General features: G+C 40.9%; 1 protein-coding gene across 1 annotated transcript in view; it reads left to right on the top strand.

Moving 5' to 3' along the window:
* LOC128605767 (uncharacterized) overlaps positions 1-14,443 on the top strand; it is a 37,975-nt gene extending 23,532 nt beyond the window's left edge. The window contains exons 5-26 of the mRNA XM_053621481.1: positions 3,108-3,262; positions 3,371-3,492; positions 4,767-4,828; positions 4,934-5,034; positions 5,142-5,214; positions 5,311-5,465; positions 5,574-5,695; positions 6,971-7,032; positions 7,138-7,238; positions 7,346-7,418; positions 7,515-7,669; positions 7,778-7,899; positions 9,175-9,236; positions 9,342-9,442; positions 9,550-9,622; positions 9,719-9,873; positions 9,982-10,103; positions 11,379-11,440; positions 11,546-11,646; positions 11,754-11,826; positions 11,923-12,077; positions 12,186-14,443. Coding sequence (XP_053477456.1) covers positions 3,108-3,262; positions 3,371-3,492; positions 4,767-4,828; positions 4,934-5,034; positions 5,142-5,214; positions 5,311-5,465; positions 5,574-5,695; positions 6,971-7,032; positions 7,138-7,238; positions 7,346-7,418; positions 7,515-7,669; positions 7,778-7,899; positions 9,175-9,236; positions 9,342-9,442; positions 9,550-9,622; positions 9,719-9,873; positions 9,982-10,103; positions 11,379-11,440; positions 11,546-11,646; positions 11,754-11,826; positions 11,923-12,077; positions 12,186-12,361 — 2,383 coding nt within the window. The 3' untranslated portion in view covers positions 12,362-14,443. The remainder of the gene's footprint in view (positions 1-3,107; positions 3,263-3,370; positions 3,493-4,766; positions 4,829-4,933; positions 5,035-5,141; positions 5,215-5,310; positions 5,466-5,573; positions 5,696-6,970; positions 7,033-7,137; positions 7,239-7,345; positions 7,419-7,514; positions 7,670-7,777; positions 7,900-9,174; positions 9,237-9,341; positions 9,443-9,549; positions 9,623-9,718; positions 9,874-9,981; positions 10,104-11,378; positions 11,441-11,545; positions 11,647-11,753; positions 11,827-11,922; positions 12,078-12,185) is intronic.
* Positions 14,444-14,760: the final 317 nt, after the last annotated feature.

Raw genomic sequence — 14,760 nt, 5'->3', positions numbered from 1 at the left:
GGAAACTTCATCAACTACACCTGAAACTGCACCACCAACTAAAACACTAACAACAGAACTGACCACTACCACTGAATCCACATCACAGACTGCAACAGCAGAAAGAAAAAGTACAACAACAAAAGAAGTGAGCAGTAAGACTGGATCCACAACAGAATCAACTGCAACCACAAGTAGCCTAACCACTAGCACTGTGACTAAAGAACAAACTGCAAAAGAAACTCCAACAATTCCACCAACAAACACAGTGACCACTATATTCACAACACAGCCTACACAAACACCACAACCAACAGATTCCACTGTATCTATAACTTTTTCCACTCCAACAACCATAATGGAAGCACTAACAACTACAGTGGAAACTCAAGCAAATACACCTACAACTGTAACACTAATTGCAACATCAACAACCAAAGTAACCACTACTTCTGAATTCACAACACAGTCTACAACAACCACAGAGCAAACAGTAACTTCTCTGGTTCCAAACACTAACACTGAAGAGCCAACAACCACAAAGGAAACTCACAGAACATATCCAACCATACCACCAGCAATTATAACACCAACAACAGAAGTAACCCCTACCACTGAGCCCACAACACAGGTTGCAACAACCACAGAGCTGACAACAGCAGTACCAACTGCATCTACAATTAGTATAGCTCCAAGCACTTCAACTGAAGCACCACCAACAACTCAACCTTCAACTACACTAATGACCAAATTGATCAATATTTCTGTGTCCACTCTTGAGCCCACATCGACAACAGAAACAACAACAGAAGAACCGACTGCATCTTCAATTTCTGTGCATACAAGGACTACAACTGAAGCACCAACAACTACAGAGAGGACACTAACAACCACATTTTCAACTGTGCCATCACCAACAACAGCAAAAACAACTATTTTTCCAAATCTAAGCACTTCAATAGAAACACTAGCAACTACACCTACAACTTTACCACCATTTACAATACCAACAACTGAAACTCACTCTAGCTCTGAATCTTCAACACAGACTGCAACAATCACAGAGGCAGTAGAAGCAAAAACAACTGAATCAACTAATACTCCAGCTCCAAACACTACTGCTGAATTACCAACAACTGCAGAGGAAACATCATCTACACCAACAACCACAGGAACAACAACTGCAACTACTTTTGCTTCAAACACTACAAGTGAAGCACCCACAACTGCAAAGTATACTCTAATAACTACACCCACATACATAGCACAAACAACTCTAACAGCAAAAACAGAATTGACTATTGCAGTTTCATACTCTGCTCAGCCAATTGCACTATCAGCAATATATCCAAATTTTTCACATACTCCTGTAACTCCAAGTATTTCAAGTGAAACAGCAAATACAGAATCTACTTCTTTACCTTTTACAGATGATCAAGGTAAAATAAATTTAACACCAAATACAACATATGTTACTCTAACTACTGCAGCTTTGAGCTCCACAACATTAGTACCAGCAACTCCAGTGTCAACTCTATCAATTACACCTATATCAACAACATCTACAACACCCAAGGAAGATTTGACCACTGCCACTGATTTCACGAAAAAACCTTCCACACTTGCAAGAAATACAAATACATCTGCTTCACCAAAACCTGAAATAAATACAACTGAAGCAAATGGAACTGATGACACTGCAATTTCAGCCACACCTGTAACTAAATTAACTATAACTGCCACGTCAATAAATACTTCAACTGCAGAATCAACAATTTATACGAGTTCTCCTAACCGTGCAACGCACACAGTACCTTTCTCCACAATGTATGTTAAATTCTTATATGACTATATAAATAAAGAAGGAAATATTCCAAATTAATTCTGAAAGAAAAATAATCTGCACTATGCTTTATCTCTGCAGAGCTGGCATAGCTGTGGTTCAAACCAGGCTGATGTTCAACTCGTCCGTTCCCATTCCCAGCGAGACTTTGCTCCATAGTGCAATCACTGCCCTGTTGAGTTCTCGACTCACAAACATCAGTGATTCAATAAAAGTCCTGAACTTCAAATATGAGAGTATGTTTTGTTTACTAATAATTCACTAACACAAAATACAGCTTCATGGTCTGATCCATATGATATCTACATTTTTATCAGACATTCTAAAAGGCATTTGCTTTATTCCCCAGCAATTTCAAACACTTCCTATGTAGTCATCTTGACATTCAGCCTCAGCAACATCAGCATGCCAGAGAAACCTGACCTCAGCAACACTGAGACCCGAGTGCAGAATTCCATTAATGATGCTGTGAGTGTAAATATAATTCTTCTGATCAGGGCTGTTTCAGTAAACCAAATTGTTGAAACATTGCCAAGATAGAAACCAAATTTAGTCCTTAAAAATCAGCAGGTATATTGATTAAAGTATATTATATGAATTTCTGTTGGATAGACAGTAGGTAAGACTTTATTCGACACTTAGAAAACTGCAAAATTGTCAAATTGTTAATTTTTGAACATCTAAAAATAGAAATGTTTCACCTCTAAAGACGTCGATAATTTAAAAAAACAACAACATTGTCATTGCATCCAGCTAAACACACTTTTGAATGAACCTTGGCAAGATCAATTTGAACCGAAGTTGTCTACCTTCACGTAAGTTGACTACAGCACGGATATCTGTTCTGAGAATTACTTCCTGTACTTCTCACTGTCCTGATTTCAAGTACAATTTGGTTTTCTAAATAGAAGTTCAGGAAAACAAATTGAAGGTTACATGGTGTACAGTTTCCAAGATGGTGATGCGAATACACTAATGAACTTTCTCAGTGAGCTCCAAAAACAAAGTGGTAAGCTGTGCTACACAACCTTGCTTAATGATTGCCGTTTTTGTTGATTGACCATATAAATACATGTTTTATTTCGTTACCTTTGAATAAAACTTGTTTTCTTGCAGGTAATTATACATCAGTTCCTCAATCAAGTACAACAGTTCCACTGTTGTCTTCAGCAGCAACTCCAATAATAAAGTATGGTCATTTCAGACGTGTGTTAAAGAAATGGAGAATCCATTCATTGTTATGAATCGTGTTTGAAACAAAAAATTCTAACATTTTTGTCTTCAGATCTGGTTCAGCTGTGGTTCAGGCCAGACTGGCCTTCAACTCCTTCACTCCCATTCCCAGTGAGAGTTTGGTCCTCAGTGCCATCACCTCTCTGTTGAGTTCTCGATTCAAAGACCTCAGTGATTCACTAAATGTGCTGAACTTCACCTACGAGAGTATGTTTTCTTTAAATATCACAAATTAGCAGCAACAACTGTTCACGTTATTGTTCCATCCGTATGAGATCTAAAATATTCTAATGGACAACTTTCTTGATTCCACAGATGTTTCAGAGACATCCTATGCAGTCATCTTCACTTTCAGCATCAGTAACATGAGCATTCCAGAGAACCCTGACCTAAGGAATGGCACCTACACCCAGGTGGAGAACATCATCAATAATGCTGTGAGTGTTCATTTTACATGCACTTTGTGTTGGCTGTAGGAGCGTGTTACTTTGGCAGAAGAAGAACTGGTTTGATTTCATTTACTCTGCATTCTGAAAACATATAGCAGTAAAACTATCTTGAGGTGACAATGTGCATAACAAGGCGTATTCTTCTGATCAGTCATTGATTCAGTATAAAATGCCATGAAACCATGTCATATCATAACAGTATAGACAATCTCGAGTGCTTCTTTCAAGTGAGGCATACAGATACCCCTTCTCCAGTGGGGCCTAGGTCTGCCTTGAATCTCCATTCAGTGGGGTGTGCCTGATAGAGCTCTAGCAGGATCCAGACAAGGGACATCCTTGTAATGTGCCAAAACCATCTCACCTGGCTATGCTCGATTTGGAGGAGCAGTGGTTGTACTCTGAGCAAACTGATCTCCTGCCTCACCACCACAGTACAGTGTGCTGTAAACACTCCTGCTGCTGCTGGTGGCTCCATCTGTTTGTCGGTCTCACACCCTCTTTGTCCATGACCTGTGAATAATATCCCAAGACAACGGAACTCTGCCAGGGGCAGTGTCTCTTCCCTTACCTGCAGGGAGCTCCACACCTTTTTCAAGGCTAAAACAATGGCCTCAGACTTGGACGTGAAGATTTTCATTGCAGCTACTTCACACTTAGCAAAATGTTCAAGGAATTTTTAGAGATCCCTCTTGCATGGTGCCACGAGAGCATCATCTGCAAATAACAGGGATGTTACTGTACCTCTAGCCTCATACACTGGACACCAATCCAACATCAGCTGCATCTTGATATGCTGTCCATGAAAACAAGAAATAGGAGTGGAAAAAGAAATGCCCCTGAGGGAGTCCAATAGCCACCTTAAACCATTTTGACTTAACACCAAGAAAGCGGGCATGATTCTCACTGCACTCATTCAGAGACCGGATCACAAAGTAGTGACACAGACACCCCATATTCCTGTAGTCCGTCCTACATCCAATGCTGAGGCGCAGGCTCATAGGCCTTCTCTAAATACACAAAACACTTGTAGACTGGATCAACACACTCCCATGACATCTCACTAAAAATAGAGTCCATCGTTAAAGTCAGTTTATCAAATTTTGAACGCATATTCATCAGGAATGATTCGGGAAATTCTCCACTTTTGGTCAACACGGAAAACTTAGTGTACAAAAATTGCTAAATTTGGAACATCTAAATATGTAGAACTTGAATTGTCACATCATTTGTAATTCAAACCTAAAAATGTTTACATTCTCCAGCTAAACACACTTCTCAATGCACCTGGCGCAGAACCATTCGCACCCAAAATCTCCAACTTCACGTAAGTTGAAAGCAGCACTGATTTCTGTTTTGAGAAGACATCCTGTAATGCTTACTACAGAGTTCTTGATACGGAGAACATCTAATTTTCTGCTTTTCCAAATAGAAGTTCAGGAAAACAGATTGAAGGTGTAACAGAGTACATTCTCCAATATGGAGATAGTCATATACCAATCAGCTTTCTCAGTGAGCTCCAAAAACAAAGTGGTAAGCTGTGCTACACAACCTTGCTTAATGATTGCCGTTTTTGTTGATTGAGCATATAAATACATGTTTTATTTCGTTACCTTTGAATAAAACTTGTTTTCTTGCAGGTAATTATACATCAGTTCCTCAATCAAGTACAACAGTTCCACTGTTGTCTTCAGCAGCAACTCCAATAATAAAGTATGGTCATTTCAGACGTGTGTTAAAGAAATGGAGAATCCATTCATTGTTATGAATCGTGTTTGAAACAAAAAATTCTAACATTTTTGTCTTCAGATCTGGTTCAGCTGTGGTTCAGGCCAGACTGGCCTTCAACTCCTTCACTCCCATTCCCAGTGAGAGTTTGGTCCTCAGTGCCATCACCTCTCTGTTGAGTTCTCGATTCAAAGACCTCAGTGATTCACTAAATGTGCTGAACTTCACCTACGAGAGTATGTTTTCTTTAAATATCACAAATTAGCAGCAACAACTGTTCACGTTATTGTTCCATCCGTATGAGATCTAAAATATTCTAATGGACAACTTTCTTGATTCCACAGATGTTTCAGAGACATCCTATGCAGTCATCTTCACATTCAGCATCAGTAACATGAGCATTCCAGAGAACCCTGACCTAAGGAATGGCACCTACACCCAGGTGGAGAACATCATCAATAATGCTGTGAGTGTTCATTTTACATGCACTTTGTGTTGGCTGTAGGAGCGTGTTACTTTGGCAGAAGAAGAACTGGTTTGATTTCATTTACTCTGCATTCTGAAAACATATAGCAGTAAAACTATCTTGAGGTGACAATGTGCATAACAAGGCGTATTCTTCTGATCAGTCATTGATTCAGTATAAAATGCCATGAAACCATGTCATATCATAACAGTATAGACAATCTCGAGTTGCTTCTTTCAAGTGAGGCATACAGATACCCCTTCTCCAGTGGGGCCTAGGTCTGCCTTGAATCTCCATTCAGTGGGGTGTGCCTGATAGAGCTCTAGCAGGATCCAGACAAGGGACATCCTTGTAATGTGCCAAAACCATCTCACCTGGCTATGCTCGATTTGGAGGAGCAGTGGTTGTACTCTGAGCAAACTGATCTCCTGCCTCACCACCACAGTACAGTGTGCTGTAAACACTCCTGCTGCTGCTGGTGGCTCCATCTGTTTGTCGGTCTCACACCCTCTTTGTCCATGACCTGTGAATAATATCCCAAGACAACGGAACTCTGCCAGGGGCAGTGTCTCTTCCCTTACCTGCAGGGAGCTCCACACCTTTTTCAAGGCTAAAACAATGGCCTCAGACTTGGACGTGAAGATTTTCATTGCAGCTACTTCACACTTAGCAAAATGTTCAAGGAATTTTTAGAGATCCCTCTTGCATGGTGCCACGAGAGCATCATCTGCAAATAACAGGGATGTTACTGTACCTCTAGCCTCATACACTGGACACCAATCCAACATCAGCTGCATCTTGATATGCTGTCCATGAAAACAAGAAATAGGAGTGGAAAAAGAAATGCCCCTGAGGGAGTCCAATAGCCACCTTAAACCATTTTGACTTAACACCAAGAAAGCGGGCATGATTCTCACTGCACTCATTCAGAGACCGGATCACAAAGTAGTGACACAGACACCCCATATTCCTGTAGTCCGTCCTACATCCAATGCTGAGGCGCAGGCTCATAGGCCTTCTCTAAATACACAAAACACTTGTAGACTGGATCAACACACTCCCATGACATCTCACTAAAAATAGAGTCCATCGTTAAAGTCAGTTTATCAAATTTTGAACGCATATTCATCAGGAATGATTCGGGAAATTCTCCACTTTTGGTCAACACGGAAAACTTAGTGTACAAAAATTGCTAAATTTGGAACATCTAAATATGTAGAACTTGAATTGTCACATCATTTGTAATTCAAACCTAAAAATGTTTACATTCTCCAGCTAAACACACTTCTCAATGCACCTGGCGCAGAACCATTCGCACCCAAAATCTCCAACTTCACGTAAGTTGAAAGCAGCACTGATTTCTGTTTTGAGAAGACATCCTGTAATGCTTACTACAGAGTTCTTGATACGGAGAACATCTAATTTTCTGCTTTTCCAAATAGAAGTTCAGGAAAACAGATTGAAGGTGTAACAGAGTACATTCTCCAATATGGAGATAGTCATATACCAATCAGCTTTCTCAGTGAGCTCCAAAAACAAAGTGGTAAGCTGTGCTACACAACCTTGCTTAATGATTGCCGTTTTTGTTGATTGAGCATATAAATACATGTTTTATTTCGTTACCTTTGAATAAAACTTGTTTTCTTGCAGGTAATTATACATCAGTTCCTCAATCAAGTACAACAGTTCCACTGTTGTCTTCAGCAGCAACTCCAATAATAAAGTATGGTCATTTCAGACGTGTGTTAAAGAAATGGAGAATCCATTCATTGTTATGAATCGTGTTTGAAACAAAAAATTCTAACATTTTTGTCTTCAGATCTGGTTCAGCTGTGGTTCAGGCCAGACTGGCCTTCAACTCCTTCACTCCCATTCCCAGTGAGAGTTTGGTCCTCAGTGCCATCACCTCTCTGTTGAGTTCTCGATTCAAAGACCTCAGTGATTCACTAAATGTGCTGAACTTCACCTACGAGAGTATGTTTTCTTTAAATATCACAAATTAGCAGCAACAACTGTTCACGTTATTGTTCCATCCGTATGAGATCTAAAATATTCTAATGGACAACTTTCTTGATTCCACAGATGTTTCAGAGACATCCTATGCAGTCATCTTCACTTTCAGCATCAGTAACATGAGCATTCCAGAGAACCCTGACCTAAGGAATGGCACCTACACCCAGGTGGAGAACATCATCAATAATGCTGTGAGTGTTCATTTTACATGCACTTTGTGTTGGCTGTAGGAGCGTGTTACTTTGGCAGAAGAAGAACTGGTTTGATTTCATTTACTCTGCATTCTGAAAACATATAGCAGTAAAACTATCTTGAGGTGACAATGTGCATAACAAGGCGTATTCTTCTGATCAGTCATTGATTCAGTATAAAATGCCATGAAACCATGTCATATCATAACAGTATAGACAATCTCGAGTTGCTTCTTTCAAGTGAGGCATACAGATACCCCTTCTCCAGTGGGGCCTAGGTCTGCCTTGAATCTCCATTCAGTGGGGTGTGCCTGATAGAGCTCTAGCAGGATCCAGACAAGGGACATCCTTGTAATGTGCCAAAACCATCTCACCTGGCTATGCTCGATTTGGAGGAGCAGTGGTTGTACTCTGAGCAAACTGATCTCCTGCCTCACCACCACAGTACAGTGTGCTGTAAACACTCCTGCTGCTGCTGGTGGCTCCATCTGTTTGTCGGTCTCACACCCTCTTTGTCCATGACCTGTGAATAATATCCCAAGACAACGGAACTCTGCCAGGGGCAGTGTCTCTTCCCTTACCTGCAGGGAGCTCCACACCTTTTTCAAGGCTAAAACAATGGCCTCAGACTTGGACGTGAAGATTTTCATTGCAGCTACTTCACACTTAGCAAAATGTTCAAGGAATTTTTAGAGATCCCTCTTGCATGGTGCCACGAGAGCATCATCTGCAAATAACAGGGATGTTACTGTACCTCTAGCCTCATACACTGGACACCAATCCAACATCAGCTGCATCTTGATATGCTGTCCATGAAAACAAGAAATAGGAGTGGAAAAAGAAATGCCCCTGAGGGAGTCCAATAGCCACCTTAAACCATTTTGACTTAACACCAAGAAAGCGGGCATGATTCTCACTGCACTCATTCAGAGACCGGATCACAAAGTAGTGACACAGACACCCCATATTCCTGTAGTCCGTCCTACATCCAATGCTGAGGCGCAGGCTCATAGGCCTTCTCTAAATACACAAAACACTTGTAGACTGGATCAACACACTCCCATGACATCTCACTAAAAATAGAGTCCATCGTTAAAGTCAGTTTATCAAATTTTGAACGCATATTCATCAGGAATGATTCGGGAAATTCTCCACTTTTGGTCAACACGGAAAACTTAGTGTACAAAAATTGCTAAATTTGGAACATCTAAATATGTAGAACTTGAATTGTCACATCATTTGTAATTCAAACCTAAAAATGTTTACATTCTCCAGCTAAACACACTTCTCAATGCACCTGGCGCAGAACCATTCGCACCCAAAATCTCCAACTTCACGTAAGTTGAAAGCAGCACTGATTTCTGTTTTGAGAAGACATCCTGTAATGCTTACTACAGAGTTCTTGATACGGAGAACATCTAATTTTCTGCTTTTCCAAATAGAAGTTCAGGAAAACAGATTGAAGGTGTAACAGAGTACATTCTCCAATATGGAGATAGTCATATACCAATCAGCTTTCTCAGTGAGCTCCAAAAACAAAGTGGTAAGCTGTGCTACACAACCTTGCTTAATGATTGCCGTTTTTGTTGATTGAGCATATAAATACATGTTTTATTTCGTTACCTTTGAATAAAACTTGTTTTCTTGCAGGTAATTATACATCAGTTCCTCAATCAAGTACAACAGTTCCACTGTTGTCTTCAGCAGCAACTCCAATAATAAAGTATGGTCATTTCAGACGTGTGTTAAAGAAATGGAGAATCCATTCATTGTTATGAATCGTGTTTGAAACAAAAAATTCTAACATTTTTGTCTTCAGATCTGGTTCAGCTGTGGTTCAGGCCAGACTGGCCTTCAACTCCTTCACTCCCATTCCCAGTGAGAGTTTGGTCCTCAGTGCCATCACCTCTCTGTTGAGTTCTCGATTCAAAGACCTCAGTGATTCACTAAATGTGCTGAACTTCACCTACGAGAGTATGTTTTCTTTAAATATCACAAATTAGCAGCAACAACTGTTCACGTTATTGTTCCATCCGTATGAGATCTAAAATATTCTAATGGACAACTTTCTTGATTCCACAGATGTTTCAGAGACATCCTATGCAGTCATCTTCACTTTCAGCATCAGTAACATGAGCATTCCAGAGAACCCTGACCTAAGGAATGGCACCTACACCCAGGTGGAGAACATCATCAATAATGCTGTGAGTGTTCATTTTACATGCACTTTGTGTTGGCTGTAGGAGCGTGTTACTTTGGCAGAAGAAGAACTGGTTTGATTTCATTTACTCTGCATTCTGAAAACATATAGCAGTAAAACTATCTTGAGGTGACAATGTGCATAACAAGGCGTATTCTTCTGATCAGTCATTGATTCAGTATAAAATGCCATGAAACCATGTCATATCATAACAGTATAGACAATCTCGAGTTGCTTCTTTCAAGTGAGGCATACAGATACCCCTTCTCCAGTGGGGCCTAGGTCTGCCTTGAATCTCCATTCAGTGGGGTGTGCCTGATAGAGCTCTAGCAGGATCCAGACAAGGGACATCCTTGTAATGTGCCAAAACCATCTCACCTGGCTATGCTCGATTTGGAGGAGCAGTGGTTGTACTCTGAGCAAACTGATCTCCTGCCTCACCACCACAGTACAGTGTGCTGTAAACACTCCTGCTGCTGCTGGTGGCTCCATCTGTTTGTCGGTCTCACACCCTCTTTGTCCATGACCTGTGAATAATATCCCAAGACAACGGAACTCTGCCAGGGGCAGTGTCTCTTCCCTTACCTGCAGGGAGCTCCACACCTTTTTCAAGGCTAAAACAATGGCCTCAGACTTGGACGTGAAGATTTTCATTGCAGCTACTTCACACTTAGCAAAATGTTCAAGGAATTTTTAGAGATCCCTCTTGCATGGTGCCACGAGAGCATCATCTGCAAATAACAGGGATGTTACTGTACCTCTAGCCTCATACACTGGACACCAATCCAACATCAGCTGCATCTTGATATGCTGTCCATGAAAACAAGAAATAGGAGTGGAAAAAGAAATGCCCCTGAGGGAGTCCAATAGCCACCTTAAACCATTTTGACTTAACACCAAGAAAGCGGGCATGATTCTCACTGCACTCATTCAGAGACCGGATCACAAAGTAGTGACACAGACACCCCATATTCCTGTAGTCCGTCCTACATCCAATGCTGAGGCGCAGGCTCATAGGCCTTCTCTAAATACACAAAACACTTGTAGACTGGATCAACACACTCCCATGACATCTCACTAAAAATAGAGTCCATCGTTAAAGTCAGTTTATCAAATTTTGAACGCATATTCATCAGGAATGATTCGGGAAATTCTCCACTTTTGGTCAACACGGAAAACTTAGTGTACAAAAATTGCTAAATTTGGAACATCTAAATATGTAGAACTTGAATTGTCACATCATTTGTAATTCAAACCTAAAAATGTTTACATTCTCCAGCTAAACACACTTCTCAATGCACCTGGCGCAGAACCATTCGCACCCAAAATCTCCAACTTCACGTAAGTTGAAAGCAGCACTGATTTCTGTTTTGAGAAGACATCCTGTAATGCTTACTACAGAGTTCTTGATACGGAGAACATCTAATTTTCTGCTTTTCCAAATAGAAGTTCAGGAAAACAGATTGAAGGTGTAACAGAGTACATTCTCCAATATGGAGATAGTCATATACCAATCAGCTTTCTCAGTGAGCTCCAAAAACAAAGTGGTAAGCTGTGCTACACAACCTTGCTTAATGATTGCCGTTTTTGTTGATTGAGCATATAAATACATGTTTTATTTCGTTACCTTTGAATAAAACTTGTTTTCTTGCAGGTAATTATACATCAGTTCCTCAATCAAGTACAACAGTTCCACTGTTGTCTTCAGCAGCAACTCCAATAATAAAGTATGGTCATTTCAGACGTGTGTTAAAGAAATGGAGAATCCATTCATTGTTATGAATCGTGTTTGAAACAAAAAATTCTAACATTTTTGTCTTCAGATCTGGTTCAGCTGTGGTTCAGGCCAGACTGGCCTTCAACTCCTTCACTCCCATTCCCAGTGAGAGTTTGGTCCTCAGTGCCATCACCTCTCTGTTGAGTTCTCGATTCAAAGACCTCAGTGATTCACTAAATGTGCTGAACTTCACTTACGAGAGTATGTTTTCTTTAAATATCACAAATTAGCAGCAACAACTGTTCACGTTATTGTTCCATCCGTATGAGATCTAAAATATTCTAATGGACAACTTTCTTGATTCCACAGATGTTTCAGAGACATCCTATGCAGTCATCTTCACATTCAGCATCAGTAACATGAGCATTCCAGAGAACCCTGACCTAAGGAATGGCACCTACACCCAAGTGGAGAACATCATCAGTAATGCTGTGAGTGTTCATGACACCTGTTTTATTGCAGTTATGCCAGACCTCAATTTGTGAGACATGGACTCTCCTGATAATATAAAAACAATTATTTCTGTCAGAGTTATTCTAGATCTGTCTTAAAGGGCATAATCACAGACTGACAGAGTGGCTATCAGTGTGATGTTGACAAATCTTTATCACAGAATTAATGACTGATACGGGGTAGAATCAGAGACTGATATAGTCTGACTATATAGCTGGCAAAAATATAAACCTAGCGAAAGCACAGATATAGAGAGGATATAAAATTGCACACACCCCGATCAAATTGGAGTGTTTTTGATGTAGAAAATGAAGCCACTATCATTTCTGATCTTTTTCCATCTGAAAGTATCTCTTGTGATGGCATTTTGTCAGTCGCATCCCACGCTTGACTTTGCTTAGTCTGGCTATAATTTTCATCCTCAATTCAGTGGCTCCAGTTGTCATGGCTGGTGGTGGGGTATCATCTGTTTTTTAACACTGCTCTCCTGTATCAGGGTCAGCTTAGTACATCCAGAATCCATATTGATTATTAGCATTCCCAATCTGATGGAACCTCTCTTCTATGTAAATAAACATATGTAAATAAAGTCAAGAGTAAAGCAAAATGATTTAAAGTACTTTTATTTACATTTACATTTATATTACATTTATTCACTTAGCAGACGTTTTTATCCAAAGCAACTTACAAATGAGAAAAATACAAGCAAAGCGATATATCAAGCAGAGAACAATACAAGTAGTGCTACCATACAAGATCCATTAATTGAGTTCCTGAAGAAGCAAAGTGCACAGAGTAGAGATGTAACTGCAAATTTTTATTTATTTATTTATTTATTTATTTATTTGAGTTGGTTAGGTGTTCACGGAAGAGGTGGGTCTTTAGCTGTTTTTTGAAGATGGTGAGAGATTCTGCGGTCCGGATTGAGGTTGGAAGTTCATTCCACCACTGAGGAACAGTTAGTGTGAAGGTTCTGGAAAGGGACCTTGCGCCATGCTGAGTGGGAACTACTAAACGTCAGTCACTAATCGATCGCAGAATGTGTGAGGGAACGTAAGCCTTCAGGAGAGAGTTGAGGTAGGAGGGTGCTGTTTCAGACAAGGTCTTGTAGGTGAGCATCAAGGCCTTGAATTTGATGCGGGCAGCTACAGGAAGCCAGTGGAGGGAGATGAAGAGGGGTGTGACATGGGTTCTCTTGGGCTGGTTGAAGACTTCTCAATCATCTGAAGGGGTTTGATGGAGCTGGCTGGGAGGCCCGAAAGTAGTGAGTTGCAGTAGTCCAGTTTTGAGATAACAAGAGCCTGGACTAGTGTCTGTGTAGTCTGTTCGGTGAGGTAGGGTCGGATTTTCTTGATGTTGTACAGGATGAACTTACAGGACCGTGCAGTTGTTGACATGTGGTCTGTAAAGGTCAAGCTGTTATCAAGAATCACCCCAAGGTTCCTGGCCATCCTGGTTGGCTTGAGTGTGCTGGAGCTGAGCTGTAGAGTGAGGTTGTGGCTGATTGAGGGACAGGCTGGGATGACGAGAAGCTTGGATTTTGCCAGGTTGAGCTTAAGATGGTGTTCCCTCATCCAGATCGAGATGTCCGACAGGCAAGCAGAGATACGTGCAGAGACGGATGGGTCGTCAGGCTGGAAGGACAAATAGAGCTGGGTGTCATCAGCATAGCAATGATATGAGAAGCTTTGAGACTCAATCACCTGCCCTAGAGATGTAGTGTAGATAGAAAAGAAGAGTGGACCCAGAACTGACCCCTGTGGAACACCAGTTGTGAGTTGCTGAGTTTCAGAAATACCTCCCCTCAATGATACCTTGAACGATCGGTCAGAGAGATAGGATTCCACTCAGCGCAGAACCGTTCCGGTGATGCCCAGGCTGGAGAGGGTTGACAGGATCTGACGGTTCATGGTGTCAAAAGCAGCAGAGAGGTCAAGTAGGATGAGGACAGATGATCTAGAGGTTGCTCTTGTTAGTCGTAAGGCTTCAGTGACGGAAAGCAGAGCAGTCTCCGTGGAGTGATTGCTCTTGAAGCCAGACTGCTTGATGTCCAGGAGGTTGTTATTTAGAGCTTAAAAACATGTTCATTGTTTGGATTTGTTTTTATAAAATAAATAAATAAATAAATAAATAAATAAAAGATCACTGTCTCTGATGTGGGTAATGGCTTCTACACACTACACAACTTTAAAAGACGTCGGGTTGTGGTACCGTTCATACTACTCAACTCTCTGTCTTGTCACGGAAGTCGTAGGGTTTTCAAATTACAGCAATCGGTGACAGGGGTGAACACATTACAAAACATTTCACTACTGATGAATCCCCGACGACCCTGCCTGGACTCCAAATTATGTTTCACAACAGAGTACATGCAAGAAGTGATATGAGAATTACACAAGATCACGAATTCTTGTGCTTGTCTGGGCGAGGT

This window comes from Ictalurus furcatus, chromosome 3 (assembly GCF_023375685.1).
Source record: "Ictalurus furcatus strain D&B chromosome 3, Billie_1.0, whole genome shotgun sequence".
In the NCBI taxonomy this organism is placed as follows: Eukaryota; Metazoa; Chordata; class Actinopteri; order Siluriformes; family Ictaluridae; genus Ictalurus; species Ictalurus furcatus.
This window is presented reverse-complemented; position numbering and strand designations above follow the sequence as displayed.